Raw genomic sequence first — 23,188 nt, forward strand, 5'->3', positions numbered from 1 at the left:
CCAGAATTTCCCAAATAACTTAACATGGCCACAGAGGCATGCGCACCGCGCTGTCATCTGCCCGCTGCCCGAAAAAAATTGTTCAAACACTCCCACGCTGCCCGCAGGCTGCCAGGCACATGAAAAACGAATATGCGTCCAAACGGTTTTGGACCATTAGGTGGAACTTCTGGTTGGTCCCCGAGAAAAATGAATGCAGTGCCAGTGTACAGGGCCGCCTGAAGCAGTCTGGGACGTGTAAATCAAAGAAGCTCAGTATTGCCCTGTAAACCAAGTTCACGATGAACCCAAACCAAACTTGCCCGACTAAGTGCAGTATCCTTGTACACTACCCCTGTGGTGAGCGAAGGTGATAATTGCATGTTTTATTTCATAAGCACTTGCACGACTTATCACTGTTAAGGGGCTATCAAGCATTCTGTTTCTCCAAGGAAATAGGACAGTGGACGCAATCATGCATGAGTTGTCACAGAGTTCGTACAGGTTTTCAAAGCGAGAATTCAAAGATATTCAAGGAATTCAACGAATTCAGGACCTGTTGCAAGTTTTTCAAGGACTCAAAGCAGCATGCATGCCGCTTTAAAATTTTTCACTATAAAATTTTCAAAAATGACCAATTTTATACACTTATAATAAATATATAAATATCACAATTATATAAAAAAAATGTCCTAATAACTTCTCTCACCCTCTCTCTCATTCTACATAGGGAGAGTGCACGATACCGTGTCAGAAAGTTACGCGCTGAAGAGCTTCAACACGTCCAAGCAGTCAAGCCTTAAAGGTTGGTGCCACAATGTTTGTAGCTTGCGCGCTCTTTTCTCCAAGCTTTAACCATAGCTCCAAAAAGCACAATACAAGCACCATGATTAATTTATTATCCCTATATAATTTGTTGTCTTATTGATATGGACAATTTTCCATTCCTTTCTGTGGGCACCGAGTTAGGCAGGCACTAAGCAGTGTAGCTGGCTTAGTCAGGTGATCACAAAGCTTTGCAACCATCATGCCGAGTTTCGTCAGCTCTTGCACACATGTTCCAACCAAGCACCTGCAATACAAATGCGCTGCTAGCTGCAGCAGCCGCGATGCCTTGCCAGTATACAAGTGCCGTAAGTCACTCACTTAGCAACAGATCTGAGGTGACAACAGTACAACTTTTGTTGCCCGTCCTAGAGAGCTACGTCAGTGTTGGATACACTCGCGAAGGGCCTTGATTAGATGAATGAGCATTTAGGCACACTTGGGAAGTGACTTAAAATATATTCTGAACACTTCTGAAGTCCCACAATTCATGTGGAGTGCCCTTGCCTATATAGAGAAAACCCACACATTGCTTGCTATAGCCTCAAAACTTGATGGCACAACCACATTAAGAGCGTTGGTTTGTACACAGTTGACACTTTCAGCACGTTGCTCAACAACCAAGAAGTAAAAATTGTGACCGTGGTTAATTTACACTCATCCAGTGAATACATGTGTGTTCTTTTCTAGCATCATCCTAGGTTTGTTTAAGCAGCATGGTTCCAGTGTCCAGCTGTAACATCTGTCATCGGCACTCGTTCTGTGCACTTTCTTGTCCTGCGTCTTTTGTGCTTGAACGGCCCATTGCATGTATGGAGTTGCTTGCCCTGCTTCGTGTGGCATTCTAATCTTTTGCAATCACATTTACTGCTTCACCTTCGCCGCGAAACCTACGTTTTTTTGTTCCCATGCATTTTTGCAAAATGTGACCATGTGCAGCCACGCTGCATAACTTCTTTGGGAATGGGGAGTTTGACAGGTTGATACGTTGATTGATATGTGGGATTTAACGTCCCAAAACCACCATATGATTATTAGAGAAGCCGTAGTGGAGGGTTCCGTAAATTTCGACCACCCCGGGTTCTTTAACGTGCACCCAAATATGAGCACACAAAACTACAGCATTTCCGGTTCCATCGAAAATGCAGCCACTGCCGCCGGGATTCGGTCCCGCGACCTGTGGGTCAGCAGCTGAGACCACTGCGGCGGGGCTTTGCAGGTTGACACACCGATCTGCACACGTTTAGGAGGTCGCGATGCCGATGTGAGAGTGCACTGCTCACGAAATTCAAGGATTTTCAAGGATGGCAAAAAAATTCTAGGTCTTTCAAGAGCACTGAAAAATGCATTTTTCAAATTCAAGGGTTTTCAAGAATTTCAAGGACCTTGCACCATAGCATGCCAGACATGCTCGACGAGCACTTTCATGCTTTGCTTTATGATAGGCATATTGCCACGTTCCACTCCTCAAGCTTTGTTATCGCCCCAATAATCAACACAAGTCTCAGCGCAAACCGCGCCTGCAGTTTTCGAGAAGCTTCGGGACTGTAGTAGATCATTTCGATAAGATCACTCCCACTCCGCGAACTGTACAGATTATTCTGGAACACTCGTCACCGCCAGCGATAACGCTACAACATTCGATGGCAAGAGTATAAATGCCGATGCACCGTTCACTGCTATCTGAGCAAGACTGCTACTGTAATCGGTCTTTCCGTTTACCGGGCACAGGTTCGCCCAACAGTTAAATCGCAGCATTAACTCTCCTGTCTTCAGCCACGTCACGACCCTGTGACATCTGGTGGAGGTGCTGCTTCGTTCATGTACCGGATGCCCCTTCAAGCCGTGAACCCAGCCCACGTCGCAGAGAAGACACCGATGCCAACCAGGAGCAGCCAGCAAACAAGCCGCCGAAAGCAAGGGCTACCACCGGAGTACGGGCTTCTACAAGACAAGTCGTGGAAGACCAAGGCCATGACCGCCACTGCAGCGACGACAACCACAGCGTCCCAGCCCACAATCGTCATGCATCAACCCAGGGAACCACCAATTATTCACGGGTCATCGTTCGAAGAACCAGAGACCTGGCAAGAAGTATACGACCGTATGGCCGCCCTGAACCACTGGGACAATGATGAAAAGCTCCGTCGTGTGGTGTTCTATTTGGAAGACACCGCAAGGACCTCGCTCGAGAATCGGGAGTCCACGCTCCGAACATGGGATGTTTTCTGCGGCGCATTCCTGCAAACGTTCGTGAGCATCGCTCGCAAAGAGAGGGTCGCTGCTTTACTTGAGACCCGGGTTCAGCTGCCAAATAAAAATGTTGCCCTTTTTGCAGAAGAGATGACCCGCCTATTCCGTAACGCTGACCCAGACATGCTTGAGGAGAAGAAAGTTCGTTTCCTCATGCGAGGGGTCATCAAACAGGAGCTGTTCGCAAGCTAATGAGGAATCCATCGAACACCGTCCAAGAGTTTGTATTCGAAGTGAGCGCTATCGGAAAGACCCTGGACATGCGCACCAGACAGTATAATCGTCGCCTGACTCTAGAATGCTCTGCTGCTCAAACCACTAACTCCGAAGACCTGCATGAAGCGATTCAACCGATCGTGCAGGAAGAGCTGCACAAGCTGTTGCCATCGGTGCAGCCTCAAGTGGATTCGATTGCTGACATTGTGCGAGAAGTTCGGCAATGGCTTCGAATTCTTCAAGCACAGCTGCCAGAGCCGGAAGCTATGAGCTACGCCGCTGCAGTGCGCCACAACGCTCCTCCCCGTTAACGCCAAAACGCCGTCCCATTGCACTTCCGTCGCCAGACGCCATCGCCACCACCACCTCCACCGACGTCCTACCGTTCGCCAGTGGGCCAGCACAGAGCGCCCAGGAAAACGGATGTATGGTGTGCACCTGACAACTGCACACTCTGCTACCACTGTGGCGAGGCCGGGCACACATACCGTCATTGCCAGTACCGACAGATGGGACTGCATGGCTTCGCCGTCAATGCACCACATCCGCAGCCAGGGGAAACACCACGCGACATCGTCGACTACCTGACAGGAACTCAGCGGACACCACGAAGTTCTGCCCATTCGCCGTCACGGGGTCGCGACATGGCCGAAAACAGGAGACTTTATGCTGGGATTTAACTTTATTTGAGCGAACCTGTGCCCGGTAAACGGAAAGTCCGATTACAGTAGCAGTCTTGCACAGATAGCAGTGAACGGAGCGTCGGCTGTCGATCAACCAGCAGTGGTGATCCAGCCACTTCAACTTTTGGAGCAATTTTTGGAGCAGAGAAAATGCTCTTTTGGAGCACCTTTGTATCGGCACTCGATTTTGGAGCAGCAATTGTAGCAGCAACTTATTTTACAAAAATACATCTCTCATTATTGCTGAAACTAAAGCTGTGATAGCAACCACAGTTCTATAAAACCGTATTTGTCTCAATTCTCAATTATTAATTAGAGTGTCACGTGCATGCCCATTTTAAAAGCCACCAAGAAATGGACCAGTCCATCAGATTTAATGCACTACTGAAAATGAAGGTAGTGCAGGTGTAGCATTAGTTGATTAAAGTACACTAAAAGCTACGACGAAAATTCCCAGAAACCGAACTGTAAGGAGAGTTTTGAACTTTCATTTATTTACAGAAGAAAGATGTGCATGTTGCAGCATTTACGTCCTCTTGCTCACCTTCTTGCTTAGTTCTTCCAGCTGTGAGAGGGTTTGGCTCAAAGCGGAGTTGCCTTCAGCTAATAAAGTTTGCCCAGCTTCAACTTGTTCCAGGCTCTTAGAACGCAGACCAGAAGAAATTATGTCTTCTGCTCGTTTCAGCAATGCCCTACTTGAGGTGACCTTTTCTTCCAAGTTCTTACGAAGTAGCTTTTCGTCGACATCAGCACCAGTGTCTTGGTCTCCAAGCCTTTTCCTGCTTTCTGACTGCTGTGCACTTGCAGTTCTCTCTGTGTATCGGGCTCTAGATCTCCTTACACTTTGCAGAAGCTCTGTAGACAAGGGAACTTTAGTGGCATCTCCATCATACCTGCGGAGGTATGTCTTTGTCTGGCGCAACCCGTTAATGCTTGCAATGCATAATGAGTAGCGGTTCTCATAAAAGCACTTATTTTCGCTAAATCCTCGTTTGCAGTCTGCGTTGCCATGTGGCAGGCACAGCAGACACTTGACAAGCCTCGACAATAATGGATACTTTGGTTGACCTCCAGGAGACTTCAGTTTAAATATTTTGCCCCAACGAACATCAATTCTTTCACCTCCAAGTGCAAGAAGGTCACTGTTGGAGTCACACTTTAACATATGCCACTCATCGATGGCTGAGGAAACTTCTTCATGTTTGATTACCTGTGGAAGCTGAGACACAAGGTACTTCAGTGCTCGCACTTCCGATTCAACATTTGTTGACTGCCAATTGAGGAGGCTAGCAGATTGAAGAACTCTATTGTCGAGTGGAAGCTTCTGAAGAAGATCCTTGGCACAGGCCAAGTAAAAAGCACGTGCTCCAAGATAAAACCGCTTCTTCTCACTAGAGTCCCACTCAAGCATTGATTTTTCAGTATCTGTACCAACTTCCGGCCTCGATTTCCAAAGGGATGCATCCATCACATCTAGCCTTTTCAGTTGTTCAGCGCTCTTGTCTGCAAAGGCTTCATGACGAAGAAACCGACTGAGGACTCGTTGGACTAGAACAATAAGTTCAACGTGAAGTATGTGCAAGAGCGGCTCTTGCTTTTGGAAGAGCAGCTGAAATCCACTGAAAAGCTGCGCACAGTTCTTAAAGAACAACACTTTGGCCAAAAGTTGTTTTTCTGAAAATGCCGACACAAGCTTGTTGTGTAAGCTTTGGGTGTCAGGTCGTTGACGAGATGAATTGCCCTTAAAAAAATAGGTGCGAAGCGCTTCAAACTGTTCCTCAACTCGACAAAGTGAGTCTTGTAGCGTCAGCCAGCGATTAGAAACGTGGCACAGAAATACATGACAAGAGATTCCCAAAGTATCCTGGCATTCTCTGAGTGCTTCAGCGCGGACAGCACCTTTGAAGTAGTAGTAAATATTTCTCACTACTTCTACATCTAAGCCAAATGCATCCAGGCCTCTGCCAAATGCATTATGAACTTTATGAAGATTGCAGTTGCCAATATCAATCAAACTTGGTGCCACATGCTTCTGAAGCTTGTTTCTTACGCTCTTCATAACATTAGGGCCATCACTGAAAAAGCAAACAAGTCCTTGCTTTGGAAGATCTGCTATTGCTTCTTCTATGCAGCCAACAATTATTTCAGCGGTTGCACGCCCAAGATCAAATGACTGGACATGTTCAACAACAACTTCCTGTTGGCTGCTGGAAAAATAGCGTACCAGCACATCTAGTTGCTGCACCCTTAGCTCTGGCTTTGGCGTCTCATCAATCATAATGGAAAAATAGACATTTGGCTGGCACAGCTCAGTCACCACTTGTCCTTTAAAGTAGGGACCCAGTCCATCTGATACAATGCGGGCCAACTTTATTCTGCCGCAACTAAACTTTTTGGCAATGTCACTGTCGGGGAACATGCAGTGATAAATCGAAGTTGCCGTGTCTCCCCATGAAAAAGGAATTCCCTTGGCCACAACAGACAAAGCAAAAGTAGTTTCTGCCTTGCTGACTTGGTGCTCAAGTGATGTATTAGCAGACCCGTTGGAGAAGTCCAGTGTGCCTTGCACCAATTTGGGTGGAAGAAGATTCCCGTCCTTGTCTCTGTGTCTAGCAGCTGCATCAATATGTTTCTTCATCCCAGCATGACGCTTCACTGCTGCCGCTCCATGCTGTGCACAAGAAATGATGCAGTTGCAAAGAATACAAAATGCATCTGTATTTCGGGTTCCACTCTTGCACCACCGACTGATCGGATCATTATTGGAGTCCACCTCGTTGAGTACAGAGGCGTTGAACTTGGTGTTGCGATCTGAAAACATGAGCGAAACGAACTTTATGACAGTAAACTTTCCCAAGTTTTTTTTCAGAGCGTGAATATAGGTAAAAGCAACAGGGTAGACAGAAAGAGCACTGACTTCTAACTTTATATCACAGAGTGGCAAGAATATATATGCCCAAAAAAGGATGATTAAAAACATGACAAAATACAAGCCTAGTCAACGCGTCAGTATAAAAATCTTGCAAATGTGACTACGCACCAACTAGCCCAAGGTTCCACTCTTGTAAATTTTCCCACGACAAAGGCACGCTAGTAAAAAGAGCACGTAACTACTAGATTTATTTTTAGGGTAGCCCGTAACATAATGCCAACCTTACTTCATTGGAAGATCTAAATACCAACTCTAAGGCGCCAACACCAAATATTTGCGCAAGCATTTTGGGTACAGCCTCGACAAATGGCGCGAATCGGGATGCCAGTTTGTCTGTCGACCATTCACACCTAAAACTCGCGACCAACTTACAGGAAGTTGCCATGCGGATGACGCGTGGGTCTGACGGCCGCAGACAAACGCATTGCCCCAGCTGGCAAGGCGGCATAAGGCGCTAATGTATGTTGGAGGTTTGCTTCCTTCCGGCGCGGCGCGCGATGACCAGAGCAGAAGTCGACAGCAACGTTTTCCTTAAATTAAATATTTAAAAAAGCTGATTGGGAACGGCACGTCACGAATAGCGGATTCCCAACGATCGGCGGCCGCTAATGCGGTAACATTACGGTGCTTATTGACTTGCTTGTGTTGACATGGTTGACGCTCAATCACTCTTTTCCGACTATTCTACAAGCAGCTCGCACGGTGGGGCGCCCGATCCGTGACGCACCGGCAGCACATACGGCCCATCTAGCGATCTGCTAACGTCAACAAAGGCGACCCGCCTGCAGAAATTCGTAGTGTATTCCGCGTCACTCGCTCGTTCGTTTCGCACTATTATATGTTCCGAACGGTAGCATGTAGGAGGTGTAACTGCTGCATGCCGTACGAGCGATTGCGCGTTTCAAACACGGATATTCCGCACTACGAAACAAGGCACGGCGCACCTTCCTAAGCCTACGTACAGCGCTCGGACACTCCGAACACAAAAACAATCAGTAGCGAGAAATCGCAAGAACTATAGGCAAGTTGCAACTTCTGTACTGATTCAATAGCAAAGTGCGGCCGGTAATAAATGCCAGCAGCGCTACGCGATCGCCTAAGCATTCACTAAAGTATTTCACGGGCGCTATTAAGAAATGCCACAAAATTTAAAAAGAAAGCGACTTACTTTTGTCCATTTCAACAGCGGGGGGATGACAAACATTCGCTGACTGTTTGTTCACAAGCACATGGCGCACATGCAACGACACGACGTGCTGTGCATGAGCGCGAAAACCTACAGAAAACAGCCGAACGACACCGACGAATACCAAAGCTGCAAAGCACATGGTAAACAATGGACCATATGCGAAATTGCTTTGTGCTCTGGCAACACTGTGCATTTTGACCCCGCCGCCATTTTAATGTGGGCGAGCGGTCGACGGAAACGCGTTCGCTAGTACGGCCGTATGACTCCTAAACACTTGCTTCACTGCGCTGAGCTACTGCGATGGCCGCAACAAGATGTTTCCCAGTGCCCGAACATGTGATGTGGACAAACTGTTTAGGAATCTTGCCACATCTTGCCACTTGTATGTCATTGCATCTTTCGGAAAGCGGTGGAAGGATACCTACAAGTTATAAGCAAACAAACATTCAGTGCGACGTCATGAGCTAGGTTTCTATTAGCGGTTTAAACGATTGTTGCATACAAACACAGGCACTATCACAAATTCATCTCACAGGGAAGAGAGGTCACACTTATATGTGCATTGCAGGACGAATAATGCACTTGTAATGTGACCCCCTCCCTCTCAGTTTTTTTCTATGCACACTCCCTTTTCCTAGCAGCCTTTCCTAGATATGGCCCTTCACAGCAAGCCTTAAGAGGCATTATTCACTTGTGGACACTCGGGAAATTTAAATAAGTTATTTTTTATATCTAAGTAGCTTCAAAGGTTTCTAGGAACTGTGAGTGTAAGGCAGCTAAAATGCTGAATCCCATACAACTAAGTAATGGCTGTCTCCACAGCTGTATGTTTTATAATGAAACATGAAACATTTTTCAAGGGAGGTGAGTTGCAACACAAAAAAAAAACAGCTGCAACGCAACTGAGCCAAAGAGACTAAAATGCAGAGAATGAATCTCGCCTTACGAATAAATAGGACTGCTGCACTCTGAACTCCTGCATAACGTCATTCAGTTAAGCCTTGGCGATACTCATGGTGCCGTTTTTGAAACCTACGGCAGTGCGCCCCGCTATCTTTTCGATTTTATTTCATTGGTGAAGGAAAATTAGAGGCCTCAATGGAAAAGTTGCGTCCGCGCACGTTGGTGGAATCGAAGTTAAGTGCCTGAGCAGATACTTTTCTGTTACAAAGTGGGCATAGCGCTTATCTTCCGAATTACTGTTTATTGCTGCGTGGTGACCGGACACCACGGAGCTTGAACGCGGACAAGCAACCGAGCTGCCTTTCTAGGATGCGTGTACGGCATGTTACTCGAAGTATAGCTCTGCACGTCTCTGTGCGCAATCAGCTTCAAAAATAACATTTCTACGTTGTCTACCTACGAGGTGTAATCTCGTCACAAAAAAGCTCGTCCTAACAATTCGGTTCTGTCACACTGCTCACCCCACCCGCAGTGGCAGACTCTATTTGACTGCAGGGAATCACCGGGGCTCTTCGATTTACCATCTCAGACTCACCGCGGATAGCCCGTGGGTAATCCGAGGCTTCCCCGAAGTCATAAAAAATTTGAATGTCGCACAGCTTCTCAGCGAGTTCGAGACGGTAAATCGAAGAGCACCACTGTTGTGTAGAGGCCCGACGTAGTGAAAACACCTAGCCGCAAAGCTGACAAACCTATAAAAACACGGCCTGTCCACGTAACACAAAAAATGGTTAGTCCTGCATTGCTCTCGTGCAGCCCGTGCACCACAGAGATACATGCATCCTAGACTGTGCCCATAAAGCTTGTGCACGCCATACCCTAGCTGTTTTGCGTTTACATGATCACTGGAAAATCGTAATTCATGCCACATACCTTCGCTGTCTGTGACTCCGCCCTGCTTGCACAGCGGCACACAGCAGTGTACTGGCATTTCGCCAGCAAAAAAATCTGACTGCGACAGTCAAAGCGTTGAAACGCGTACGTTCGCATGGGGGTCGCCCGTGCGTAGTGGTCAAGCCTCGCCAGCATCAAAATGGCGGATATGGTACCTGCTGCGTTCACTAGATGGCGCTGTTAATTTTGCATATTGCCTATTGCCAACCTAGAAAAGAAATCACTTGTTGCCAACTGCAAAATGAACATCCGCTAAAGTCGGGTTCTTTCGTGCAATTTGGCGCATTTGGCGCAAACAAAACAACACTTGCGCAGTAAGGCTCAGGAAGGTATAATTGTAGCAAATTGGCGCAAATGGCGCAGCTGGATCACTACTGAACTACTGACAAGCGGCGAAGTGCGTCAGCATTTATACTCATGCCATCGAATGTTCTAGCGTTATCGCTGGCGGTGACTAGTGTTCCAGAATAATCTATACAGTTCGCGGAGTGGGCGTGATCTTATCGAATTGATCTACAACAGTCCCGAAGCTTCTCGAAAACTGCAGGCTTGGTTTGCGCTGAGAATTGTGTAGTGTATTGGGGGCGATAACAAAGCTTCAGAAATGAAACGTGGCATTATTGAAGAATGCTGCCAAGTGCAATTACAGGCATTTACTTTTTTTTAAGCCAAATGTCAAATTTTCACAATGCAAAATCATCATTCCTGTGAATAAACATGAAGACGCCGTCTACAGCGCGAACAGTGGGGACAGCTATTGCCCTTTGGCTAAAGTAGCTGCATTATGTGGCGCAGAGTAACTCGTGAAAAAAAAAAAAAAACTTTTCTAGGTGCTATCACTACTTTCCTTACAAAATAAGACAACCGCCGATGGCATGCTAAATTTTCAACAATGACAACACATGTGGCAGCACGAATTTGAGTGAAGCTTAATACAGAAGTGTAAATAGTGCCACGTTTTTTTCCGCAAGTTTTGTTATCGCCCCCAATACACTACGCTATTCTCAGCGCAAACCCCGCCTGCAGTCTTCCAGAAGCTTCAGGAATGTAGTAGATCATTTCGATAAGATAACGCGCACTCCGCCAGCTACACAGATTATTCTGGAACCTACGTCACCGCTAGCATTAACACTAGAACATTCGATGGCAAGTGTATAAATGCCGACGCACTTCGCCGCTTGTCAGTTGATCGACGGCCGACGCTCTGTTCACAGCTATCTGTGCAAGACTGCTAGTGTAATCGGACTTTCCGTTTACCGGGCATAGCTTCGCCCAAATAAACAGTTAAATCCCAACATAAAGTCTCCTGTCTTAAGCCACATCACGACCCCGTGACATCTGGTGGAGGTGCTGCTTCGTTCATGTACCGGACGCCCCCGCCAAGCCGTGAACCCAGCCCATGTCGCGGAGAAGACACCGACACCAACCAGGAGCAGCAAACAAGCCACCGACAGCAAGGTCTACCACCGGAGTACGGGCCCCTACAAGACAAGGCGTGGAAGACCAAGGCCATGACCTTGACTGCAGCGACAATGACAACCGCAGCATCCCAGCCCGCGATCGTCATGCATCAATTCAAGGAACCACCAATTTTCCACGGGTCATCGTTCGAAGAACCGGAGACCTGGCTAGAAACATACGACCGTGTGGCCGCCCTCAACCACTGGAACAATGACGAAAAGCTCCGTCGTGTGTTCTTCTATTTCAAAGACACCGCAAGAACCTGGCTCGAGAATCGGGGGGAGTCCACGCTCGGAACATGGGATGTTTTCTGCGGCGCATTCCTGCAAAGGTTAGCGAGCGTCGCTCGTAAACAGAGGGCCGCTGCTTTACTAGAGACCCGGGTTCATCTGCCAAATGAAAATGTTGCCGTTTTCACAGAAGAGATGACCCGCCTATTCCGTCACGCTGACCCAAACATGCTTGAGGAGAAGAAAGTTCGTTTCCTCATGCGAGGGGTCAAACAGGAGCTCTTCGCAAGCTAATGAGGAATCCACCGAACACCGTCCAAGAGTTTGTATCCGAGGCGACCACTATCGAAAAGACACTGCACATGCACACCAGACAGTATACCGTATTTACTCGCATAATCCTCGCACTTTTTTTTTTTTTTTTTGCCGGAAAACTGATGCAAAGTTGGGGGGTGCGCGAATTTTGCGGAAAAAACTTTCCAAGAAAACGTACAGAGTGAAAACGAAAACGAAGTGGCCGCAAATCGGGATTCTCACACCAGCAACTTAAAGCAAGCTTTAAGAAGTACTAATCAGAAGTTACCTTGACAATAAAAGCAGAGGTTCAACACAAGGCAAGATTTATTTGAGACACAAAAAGTGCAAGCAAATAGTCGAGAATTAGAATACCATACGCAAAGCTTGTGGGTGTTGCGGGCGTAACAATAGCATTTGTCCCTAAACAGGAGCCCTCAAAATGTAAGTCATCAGTATTGGGCTGATGGCTATTTAACAGAATCATATGCCGTTTCCTCCTGAAGAAATAAAGTTTACCATCAATCCAGATTTAGGCCCATGGCAGGCCCAACGAGTCTTGGTGGCTTTCAGCTGCCATCACCAGTAGCGAACGCAAAACTCGTATGCTCCAAAAGGCCTGCCGGCGGCCCTGTTGCCGTTGTTTAGTGTATGATCAATCACTTTCAACTTGAAAGCAGCCCTGTAGCTTCAGTATCGCCCTATAACGTGACAAGATTACCGACACAGCATACAAAACACGCCGCAACGCGCACTGGCCCCTTGGACTTGGCATGGAAATCTGCGTGCAATAGTACGCTTGATGCTTAAGAGATGGCCCCAGACGGTGTGCACTATCATCATGAGCGGCTGGAACGAGCAGACGACATTGTTGCGGCAGTTTTCGGGGGTGCGATATTTACTCGAGGAAAAAAAGAAATCGTATTTTTCTTGGGCGATGTGGGGGGTGCGAGAATTATGCGAGTGCGAGGATTAGGCGAGTAAATACGGTAATCGTCGCCTGACTCCAGAATGCGCTGCTGCTCAAGCCAGTGACTTCGAAGACCTGCGTGAAACGATCCGAGCGATCGTGCGGGAAGAGCTGCGCAAGCTGTTGCCTTCGGCGCAGCCTCAAGTGGATTCGATCGCCGACATTGTACGAAAAGAAGTTCGGCTATCGCTTTGAATTCCCCAAGCACCGCTGCCTGAGCCGGAAAGTATGAGCTACACCTCTACAGTGCGCCAAAACGCTCCTCCCCGTCCACGCCAAAACGCTGCCCCATCGCACTTCCGCCACCAGACGCCGCCACCGCCGCCACCACCCCGACCGACGTCGTACCGTTCGCCAGCGGGCCAGCACAGTGCGCCGAGAAAAGTGGACATTTGGCGGGCACCTGACAACCGCCCGCTCTGCTGCCACTGCAGCGAGGCCGGGCACACATACCACCGTTGCCAGTACCGACAGGTGGGACTGTGTGGCTTCGCCGTCAATGCACCACGTCCGCAGCCAGGGGAACGACCACGTGACATCGCCGACAACCTGACAGAAACTCGATGGACACCACGAAGTCCTTCTCGTTCACCATCGCACAGCCGCCGCATGTCACCGCACCACCGGTAGTACTCAGGTCCAACGCGAGGCTGATCTCCTAGCCCATATCCGGGAAACTAAGGGCAGAAACCGATGGAGGTGCAGTTGCTGTGCGACGAACTACCGAAGATCCTTCGACAACGACGATGACGCGACGAAGTTTTCCGAACACCACGCCAACCAGGCAAAGCCCTGACTACGAAACCTCACTTACCAAAGCCGGCCTGATGACACAACATAGAAACAGCGGAACAAGCCGACGCAGCCATGACCCAACGCCATGGCCCAACTGCAACGCGAGATGGCGAACTAGCGACCTTGACGTTCTTATTGACGGCCACGGTGTGCCCACTCTAGTCGATACTGGAGCCGACTATTCCGTCATCAGTGGGTCGTTCGCCGCAAAGTTGAAGAAAATTAGGACAGCTTGGGAAGGCCCCGAAATCTGCACAGCTGGAGATCATCTCGTAACGCCAGCAGGAATCTACACAGGGAGAGTCACCATTAACGGCCGTATTTATCCTGCAGACTTCGTAGTCCTACAGCATTGCTCGAGAGATGTCATCCTTGGCATGGACTTCTTATGCCTCCATGACGCACTCATCAACTGAAGAACAAAGTCGATAACATTATCTACAGATGAAGCACTACCGCCGCCGACTGGAACCCACGCCTTGAATGTGCTGGAAGAACAAATCACCATTCCACCTCGCTTCAGCGTCATTATTTCGGTCGGCGCTCCAAGATCACCTGACTTGGAAGGTGTCGTTGAAGGCAGTCAACATGAGCTGGTCACCCGCAATATTTGCGTCGCAAGAGGAATTGTAGAGCTGCGGGGAGGCAAAGCAACGGTTATGCTCACGAATTTCAGCAATGAGTACAAACACGTGAACAAAGGAACGACGGTCGCATACTTAGAAGAAATCGTGAAAGCCACCAGTGGTTGGTGGTGGCTTTCACCCTCGCAGATTCTGCGGAACCTGCTCAGAGACACCAAGCCCCTCCCTCAGCTTTCGACATCAATCCCCTCCCTCAGCTTTCGACATCAATCCCAGCCATCCGAACCATAAGCAAGCACAGCTCAAGACCCTGCTCCTGCAATACGAAGATTGCTTTTCGTCGTCATAAAAAACTCGGCAGACGCCAATCACGAAACATCGCATCATAATCGAGGAAAATGCCAGATGACGCCGTCAGGGTCCGTACAGGGTTTCGACGCGAGAACACGAGGCCGTAAAAAGACAGGTTGATGAAATGCTATAGAATGACATCATCCAGCCGTCCAAGAGTCCTTGGGCGTCCCCCAAGGTGTTAGTGAAGAAAAAGGACGGAACCCTACGTTTCTGCGTCGATTATCGCCGCCTGAACAAAATCACAAAAAAGGACGTGTATCCTCTTTCACGAATGGACGACGCACTGTATCGAATCCATAACGCCAAGTACTTTTCGTCAATGAACCTCAAGACTGGCTATTGGCCAATCGATGTCGACGAAAGAGATCGAGAGAAGACGGCGTTTATAACACCGGACGGCCTCTTCGAGTTTAAAGTGATGCCTTTCGGTCTTTGCTCAGCGCCTGCCACTTTTCAACGCAATATGAATACAGTACTGGCAGGATTGAAGTGGCAGACTTGCCTTGTGTACTTGGACGACGTCGTCGTGTTTTCCTCAAGTTTCGACAAGCATCTTCCGCACCTTGAAGCTGTACATCAATCTATCAAGACGTCCGGACTCACCCTGAAGCCAGAAAAGTGCAGATTTGCGTACGAGGAGCTCTTGTTCCTGGGGCACGTGATGAGCGAGTTTGGAGTACGTCCCGATCCGCGAAAAAAGGCTGCCATCGCCGACTTTGCGCCGCCCACTGACAAGAAGGCAGTGCGCCAATTTATGGGCCTGTGCGCCTATTATAGGCGGTTCGTCAAAAACTTTGTCCGCATCACCGATCCACTCACTAACCTTACAAGGACCAACGAGGAGTTTAAGTGGGAAACGCCGCAGGAACACGCTTTCCAGGAGTTAAAACATCGCCTCCAGACGCCTTCGTTACTTGCGCATTTAAACGAATTTGCCGAGACAGAAATACACACTGACGCAAGCAGCGTAGGTCTCGGCGCCGTTCTTGTGCAGAGGGCTGACGGACTTGAAAGGGTTATTAGTTACGCCAGCCGATCGCTATCCAAAGCAGAAGCAAATTATTCCACAACAGAAAAGGAGTGCCTCGCCATCACCTGGGCTACGTCAAAATTTCGCCCCTACATCTATGGCAGGCCCTTCAAAGTTGTGAGCGACCACCACGCCTTGTGTTGGCTAGCTACCTTGAAGGACCCTTCAGGTCGCCTCACACAATGGAGCCTGAGACTTCAAGAATACGACATTACCGTCGTTCACAAGTCCAGCAAGAAACACTCTGACGCCCGACGACCCAGATGTCGACTACTTCTTGGGAATGCTAACTGCCGACGACTTTGCTGAACGACAGCGAGCCGACCCGGAACTTGGAGCCCTAATAGATTACCTTGAAGGAAGGACTGTCAAAGTACCGAAGGTATTCAAGCGCGCACTTGCATCATTCTTCCTGCGAAACTGTCTTCTTCAAAAGAAAAACTTCTCACCACTCCGAGCCGAGTGCCTTCTTATGGTGCCTTCAGCTCTGCGACCAGAACTTCTGTAGGCCCTGCATGACGATTCGACGGCAGGGCACCTCGGTGTACCCCGCACACTAGCGAGGATACAAGAAAGATACTACTGGCCACGTCTTCCCGTCTACGTCACTCGTTATGTGAGGACATGCCGGGACTGCCAGCAACGCAAGACACCGCCGACAATGCCAGCGGGATTTCTGCAGCCCATTGAACCACCTCCCGAACCATTCCAGCAGATTGGCATGGACCTACTGGGGCCGTTCCAGACATCCACTTTTGGAAACAAGCGGATTGGGGTAGCTACCGACTACCTCACCCGCTACGCCGAGACAAAAGCCTTGCCCAAAGGCAGTGCATCCGAAGTAGCTAAGTTTTTCACGACACACTCTGCTCTTGGAGTGAACGGACACATCAGACGCCGCCGGTACAAACCAACAACATACATTTATTTATCTAAGTCAGCACCACCACAGTGTCATCGTACGTCACGGTGCCCCGCAGGTCCTCATCATCGACAAAGAAACTGCATTTACTGCCGACCCAACTTAAGTGATCTTGGCATACAGCCAAACAAACTATCGACGGACGACAGCGTACCACCCACAGACCAACGGGCCTCACCGAGCGGCTAAACAAGACCATGGCCGACATGCTGGCAATGTACGTCAATGTTGAACACAAGACATGGGACGTCAATCTTCCGTACGTGACCTTCGCATACAACACGGCGGTGCAGGAGTCGACACATTTCTCTCCGTATAAATTGAAATTGGTCTCCGGAAGGAGCCCGGCAACGACGCTCAATGCCATGTTACCGAACGCCACCGATGAAGAAAACCTCGATGTGTGTCAGTACATTAAGCGCGTCGAAAAAGCCCGACAACTCACGCGCCTCCGTGTGAAGAACCAACAGACGACCGACAGCTGCTGTTACAATCTTCGACGACGCGTCGTGAAATACCAGCCCAGCGAACGTGTTTGGGTGTAGACGTCGCGACGCCGACGTGGGCTCAGTGAAAAGCTTTTGCAGCGATACTTCGGACCGTACAACGTGGTTCGACGTCTCGGCCCACTCGATTATGAGGTTGTACTCGACGGCATTACAAACTCTCAACGACGCCGATCGCGACCTGAAGTCGTCCATGTCCCGCGTCTCAAGCCGTTTCATGCGCGTTAACGAATTGAAACAGTGTTTTTTTTTTATGTATTTGTGCTGTATCATAACTTATTTTGTGTACTTTCTTGCATTACTGTTGTACTATCCTCTTTCGTTAAAGCATTGGGACGATGCCTTTTTCAGAGGGGGGGCAATGGCAGGTTCCTTTTCGCAAGTTTTGTTATCGCCCCCAATACACTACGCGATTCTCAGTGCAAACTGTTCCTGCAGTCTTCAAGAAGCTTCAGGACTGTAGTAGATCATTTCGATAAGATGACGCCCACTCCGCGAACTGCACAGATTTTTCTGGAACCTACGTCACCGCTAGCACTAAGGCTAGAACATTCGATGGCAAGTGTATAAATGCCGACACGCTTCACCGCTTGTCAGTTGATTGACGGCCGACGCTCCGTTCACAGCTATTTGTGCAAGACTGCTACTGTAATCGGACTTTCCGTTTACCAGGCACAAGTTCGCCCTAATAAACAGTTAAATCTCAACATAAAGTCTTCTGTCCTCGGCCACGTCACGACCCCGTGACAGTAGAGTTATCTGTTTTGAAGCAGCTAAGGGAGCAGGAATAATGCTGCGTTGGAGCAGCTTTGGCACAGTATAAGGAAAATTTGTGCCGCGCTACACACAACTAACCAGAAGATTATCCAAGTCCACACAAGCGCTCCGCGTTTCAATGAAACTGTCAGTTGTCTCTTGGTATCAGACCGCGGTAGAGAAGTGCACATATGTATTGCAGAAAGCCGATAGTGTTCGTTTTGCCACTATTTTAATTGCTGCCAACATCTACTGTGATAGTGTAAGTCTTTATTGGTGGCTATGGGGCGCGTTAGATGTACATTTGTACTTGTAACGTGCACTGCCGTTTAGTGAATGGTCGTGCCGCGTTCCAGGCTGGTGCAAATTGTACAGGCTTCATTGTATTAGTACTAGATAATAAACAGTTCAATCATGTTGGTGCCACCACTTTTGCAGGGAACCACGGCTACTTATGACTAGATCGGGCTATAGGTGGCAGCACCATCCCATCAGAAGTGTGGATAGGCGGTCGGCGGCACATATACAAATACACGCACCAGCGCTTCTAAGCCGATACTCGGCGAATGCCGTCAGTTCACTGTAGTTCAGTGGTAGAATTTGCACTCCCCTCTGCCGAATCGACAGACGAAACTCGCTGTGGCTGGCTGACTGTGTGCTTACAAACAACAAATCACAAGCGTGATTTAGTGCGAAAGCGTTTTGCTTATGTTCAGCCTACTACGTGCTTCTCTTGCATGACTGAACTACTTATCATCTTGCTCAATTGAATACTGTAAAAGAAAGAAAAGGCAAGATATTCCTCATATCGGTGCGACAAGTTTACACCGAAAACGCATGCACATAATTTGCCTAATTCTGTTCCTCAAGAAATGTGGGACAGTTGATAGCTCTTAACCAGGAAAGCTTCGTGGCTCACAGCGCTTTGTGATACACTGACGTTTATAATGTACACGCATGTTCGTGCACCAGTAAAACTATCAAAAGCTCATACGAGTTCTGCAGAAAGCTTTCATCGAAGGATTAAGTGCCAATGGCAGTGATAAAACAAAGGCCAGCTTATTTCATGTTTTATTTTTCATTGTTTTAATAAAAAAATTACCACTGCCTGCCATCACTCAATAACAAGGCCACACAAACACTCAAGACAGTGTAAAAAAAAGATGACATTTTTTGTAAAAATTGTGAGCGTGCTAACACCCCCTGTAAAGATGTTTGCGCCGCGTGGTGCACGTGCCATGCAACATCACCCGCATTTAAGGGGTCACAACTGTTGAGCGGTAGGTCGCGTTGTGCTTGTGAGCATTTGTCACCGCCATCTTCATCATGGTTAGTGCGTAGCGCCGGCGAAAAGCCTTGGTGGCGGCGCACGCGAGATGAGCAGTGCTTTTTGGCAGGTGGCGGCTGGCACGAGCGGTCGTCTCTAGCGGTGGGCCCACATGGTGAGTCAAGCGTTGGCAAAGCCGCATTAAGTGTGTTCTTGTGTTTGTTATGTTTTTGAATGTTTTGTAATACTGTGTAAGGTTATTTTGATTCTGATTGACATTTCTCTTTTTTTTTTGTGTGTCAGCAGGCTCTTTAAACAATGAATGTATCGACGCAATCCCAGTGTGCCTGCATATTGCCGCGAACCATGCATTGGGTTTGTTTATTTGTGTTTTGCTTTTTCGGCCTGGCTGCGCCGGCCTGTGCTATCACTGTTTTCACAGCGTTTCGAACAAACGCTATCACAGCGTTTCGAACAAACGCTATCGAACAGCGCTTCGAGCGTTCCGAACAAACGCTATCGAACAGCGCTCTCGATACAATTCAACTATTCGAGAAACGCTGGCGCCAAGGAATATAAATTTCCGCACAGTCGATGCCGCGACATTCGATCGCCGACGCTCACTAGCGTGCACGTCTCTTTGCCTACCGCTGCTTCGCCGCCTGTGTATTCTTTCAGTTGTCAGGGGAGCACAAGCTCGCTCCAATAAACTTGTTTTCCATATAGACAACTGCGTCGTCCTTTGCTGCGTGACAATATTCACTCGTGCACTATGGCGCGTAGCAGGTGCGTTCACTGATCAAGGCTGAGAAACGCATTAAACGCGCGAAAAACGAGCAATTAGACGCTTTTGCAGGCTACGGCGCCCATGCTCCCAAAGCAGACGCTCCGGAGATCTGCAGTACCATAAGACAACAGCGCCGCCGCTACTGTCACCCAGCGGAGAATCAGCCGAGATGCGGCGCGGCCGCCTCGTTCACTCCACCGCCCCCTTCTAGTACACTGTAACTGTACTACGGCAACGCTGTAGTGGGCCGCAGACGCAGCCGACTACATGCAGCGGATGGACAGATGAATGGATGTATGTGACTGCACCCTTTAGATCGGGCGGCGGCAAACCCCACCTAGCCTTAATACTTAGTGAACTAACCACTAGATTTATCTTTTTTTTTTCTTTAAGTAGTAAAGTTGGACGGGTACTTTGCAGTGAAGGGTTTAATTTTCACTCGTGCCTTGACTTTAGCCACCAATCAGATAACCTCCCTCTAGTTAAGTCTACCCGCTTAAGGTCTATTTTGCCCTCCCTGTCCCTAAACCCCAGTGCTTTGAAAAACTCTGCGCCATCATCCTGGACTATAGGGTGAATCCCTTTACAGAAAAATATCAAGTGTTAGGCAGTTTCTTCTTCCTCTCCACACGCACTGCATACTGTGTCTACCCCTTCGTATTTGGCCCGATATGTATTGGTTCGCAATACTCTCGTCCTGGCCTCAAACAGTAGAGAACTACCCCGAGTATTATCATAGATCCTTTCTTTGGCGATTTCCTGCTTAAAGGCTCGATAGATATCTAGTGCGGACTTCTTAATCATGCCGATTCTCCACATGTCAGTCTCTGTTTCCTTCACCTTCTTCTTTACTGATAGTTCTTTTTGGTTTGGCCCCCTGCTGTTTTTCAAGTATTTACCTGTCAATAGACCTCTCCCTTTGTAAACAGTGTGACGTCACTGCGGGCACCCCGCCCCCTACACCCTCTCTCGTAGCAGATGCTTGTTGGCAAGAAGGTTCTTCCGGCCGCATATTTATGCATAGCAGAGCTGCGTGTCTGCATTCTTTCGACAGAAATTAGTACATTGCTATGTTCTAAAGTCACAGCTTTTGAAAGAAGGGGGCGGCGGAAGGGTCACTGCTCATAGTGTGGGAATTTGCTCGCCGTAGTGGGACGGATGGAGAAACTTTGTTTAGAGTACTGAGAGACGCGACTAGCACGCAGTGGGCTTCACCCACGTAGATGGCGGACATAAAAAAAATCTGATCTTTTTTGAAAGCGAATGTTTTGAATATACACGATTACTGGCATGGCATGTATGTAAACTTACTTAATTGCCATCGTGGCATGTGCAATGCAGTTTTAAACGAGGTACAGCATTGGCGGCAGCATGGTTTTGAGCTGCTGTGCGCAACGTCATGAAGAAGATTCTCACTCACTGCCCAAAAGTCTCATCGGAGATGAGTGAAGAAAAAAATGAAAAAAACAATTCTTGCCGTGGATTAGGCTGAAGTTAACAAATACTCGTGAAAATCAAATTGAAGTTCTGCCGCGGCGTTTCTCAATAACCCAGTGAAAATTCATGTGATGTAAAACCCGACATCTTAATAGTATATAATATCTGGCACAGTTACCTTGCTACATTTGACACCTATAAGGTGTTTTCGTACCTATCGCTCATTTAAACCTAATACATGATACACAAACTTCTAACGCGCATTGTCACTTCATAAGGATCGAGCCGTAAAAGTACAAAGTAGATAAGAAGCCAAAACCTCCGCTGTTTTCATCGACACGTATCGGGTATCCGATATTACAAGTTAAAGCCGTGGTGGAGCATATATACAGATTCGGCAACGCTACTCATGCGTAGTCGTATATATCACCAGATCATTCACTTATTTTTCTGCACGCCGCGCATACGCTGAGATGTACCCACTCACAAATGATCGAGTCGAATGTATCTTTACCTTGACTACAATGTCAGATCGTAAAGTTCCATCAGCAATTGGTTACTGAAACCGGCCCACAACGAATACTAGTGTTTTCGCAAACAGGAAGCATCGCATTATTCACACTGCACACACTACGCACAATATTCCCAGTTCCACCGTCTGTAAAGATGAACCAATATTGTCGATGCCTTTCAACGCACGCTACACGCCAAAGTCAACACTGCACATTTTCGAAGATGCGCTGTTCCTCGCACAGGCCACCACGTGTGCTCACTTCTCGTAGATAAATAGCCAGCCAGCATGGCGAACATTTGATCACGCACTTTATCACACACCTAGATGTTTTCTGACACATGCCACAGCTAATGCTGCCACTTGAGATGAAGATTAAGTTTTCAAAAAAAAAAAAAATTGCCCCAAGCACAAAGCGACTGCATCCCACTCAGCCAACGGTGGGAGTGATTTGCCAACCACCACCTTGCACGTGCACCGGTGACGTGACGCTGTGTCGTACCCCGGTAGAGGTCTATTTCCTGGTTCGCTTACTCTATTTTGTATCGACATTGTTCATGTACAAGTAGCTTAAAACCTTCTTGGCCCAACGCTCCTCCCCCTTTTCTCTCAATCGCTTCTCAAATTTTATCTTGCTGCTAGCTTCCTTGCCCTCAAATGATGTCCATCGCATATCACCTTGTACTCCCTGATTTGGTGTATTTCCGTGAGCTCCTAAAGCAAGCCTACCTATTCCACGTTGCTTAATTTCTAATCTTGCTTGAACTTCTGATCTCATGCACAAGACCGCATTGCCGAACGTCAGCCCAGGAACCATGACCCCTTTCCATATTCCTCTCACAACATCATACCTATTGTAATTCCACAGTGCCCTATTTTCCATCACTGCTGAATTCCTGTTACTTTTAGTCGTCACGTATATTTCGTGTTCCCTCAGGTACTCAGTCCCATTGCTTATCCATATGCCCAGATATTCGTATTTATCTGTTATTTCTAGCGTGACCTCCTGTATCCTAAGCTCACTACCTTCATTATCATTAAAAATTATGACTGCTAATTTTTTCTTACTGAATCTGAAATCTAACCTACCTCTCTCATTATCGCAGATGTCGATAAATCTTTGCAAATATTCCTCGTTGTCGGCCATTGGCACTATATCACTTGCATACATCAATGCTGGTAGTGCCTGTTCAACGAGTTTTCCTTGTTTGACGAAAGAGAGGTTGAAGCCAAGTCCACTTCCCTCTAATTTCGCCTCTAATCCTTGTAGTATGTTATGAACAACAAGAGCGACAGAGAACACCCCTGCCTAAGCCCCTGTTTTAGCTCTGTGGGCTTGGATACCTGTTT

General features: G+C 47.9%; 2 protein-coding genes across 2 annotated transcripts in view; both read right to left on the minus strand.

The window, feature by feature from the left end:
• Positions 1-23,188, minus strand: part of Rad23 (UV excision repair protein Rad23) — a 264,575-nt gene that overhangs the window by 157,059 nt on the left and 84,328 nt on the right. The gene's annotated exons all lie outside the window — the stretch shown is intronic.
• Positions 4,429-9,530, minus strand: LOC142784465 (uncharacterized). The gene is made up of 2 exons (XM_075882843.1): positions 8,057-9,530; positions 4,429-6,767 (listed from the first exon to the last, which is right to left on the minus strand). Exons 1-2 carry the CDS (start codon positions 8,268-8,270, stop codon positions 4,483-4,485), a joined length of 2,499 nt encoding a protein of 832 aa, XP_075738958.1. The 5' UTR covers positions 8,271-9,530; the 3' UTR covers positions 4,429-4,482.

The sequence above is a fragment of the Rhipicephalus microplus genome, unplaced genomic scaffold (genome assembly GCF_043290135.1).
Source record: "Rhipicephalus microplus isolate Deutch F79 unplaced genomic scaffold, USDA_Rmic scaffold_14, whole genome shotgun sequence".
Taxonomy (NCBI): domain Eukaryota; kingdom Metazoa; phylum Arthropoda; class Arachnida; order Ixodida; family Ixodidae; genus Rhipicephalus; species Rhipicephalus microplus.

Bases quoted from the DNA above. Each gene is read 5' to 3' on its own strand.
- LOC142784465 (XM_075882843.1), bottom strand. From the start codon at position 8,270: ATGCACAGTGTTGCCAGAGCACAAAGCAATTTCGCATATGGTCCATTG. The intron at 6,768-8,056 runs GTAAGTCGCTTT...TCATGTTTTCAG, and splicing joins CGCTGTTGAAATGGACAAAA to ATCGCAACACCAAGTTCAAC.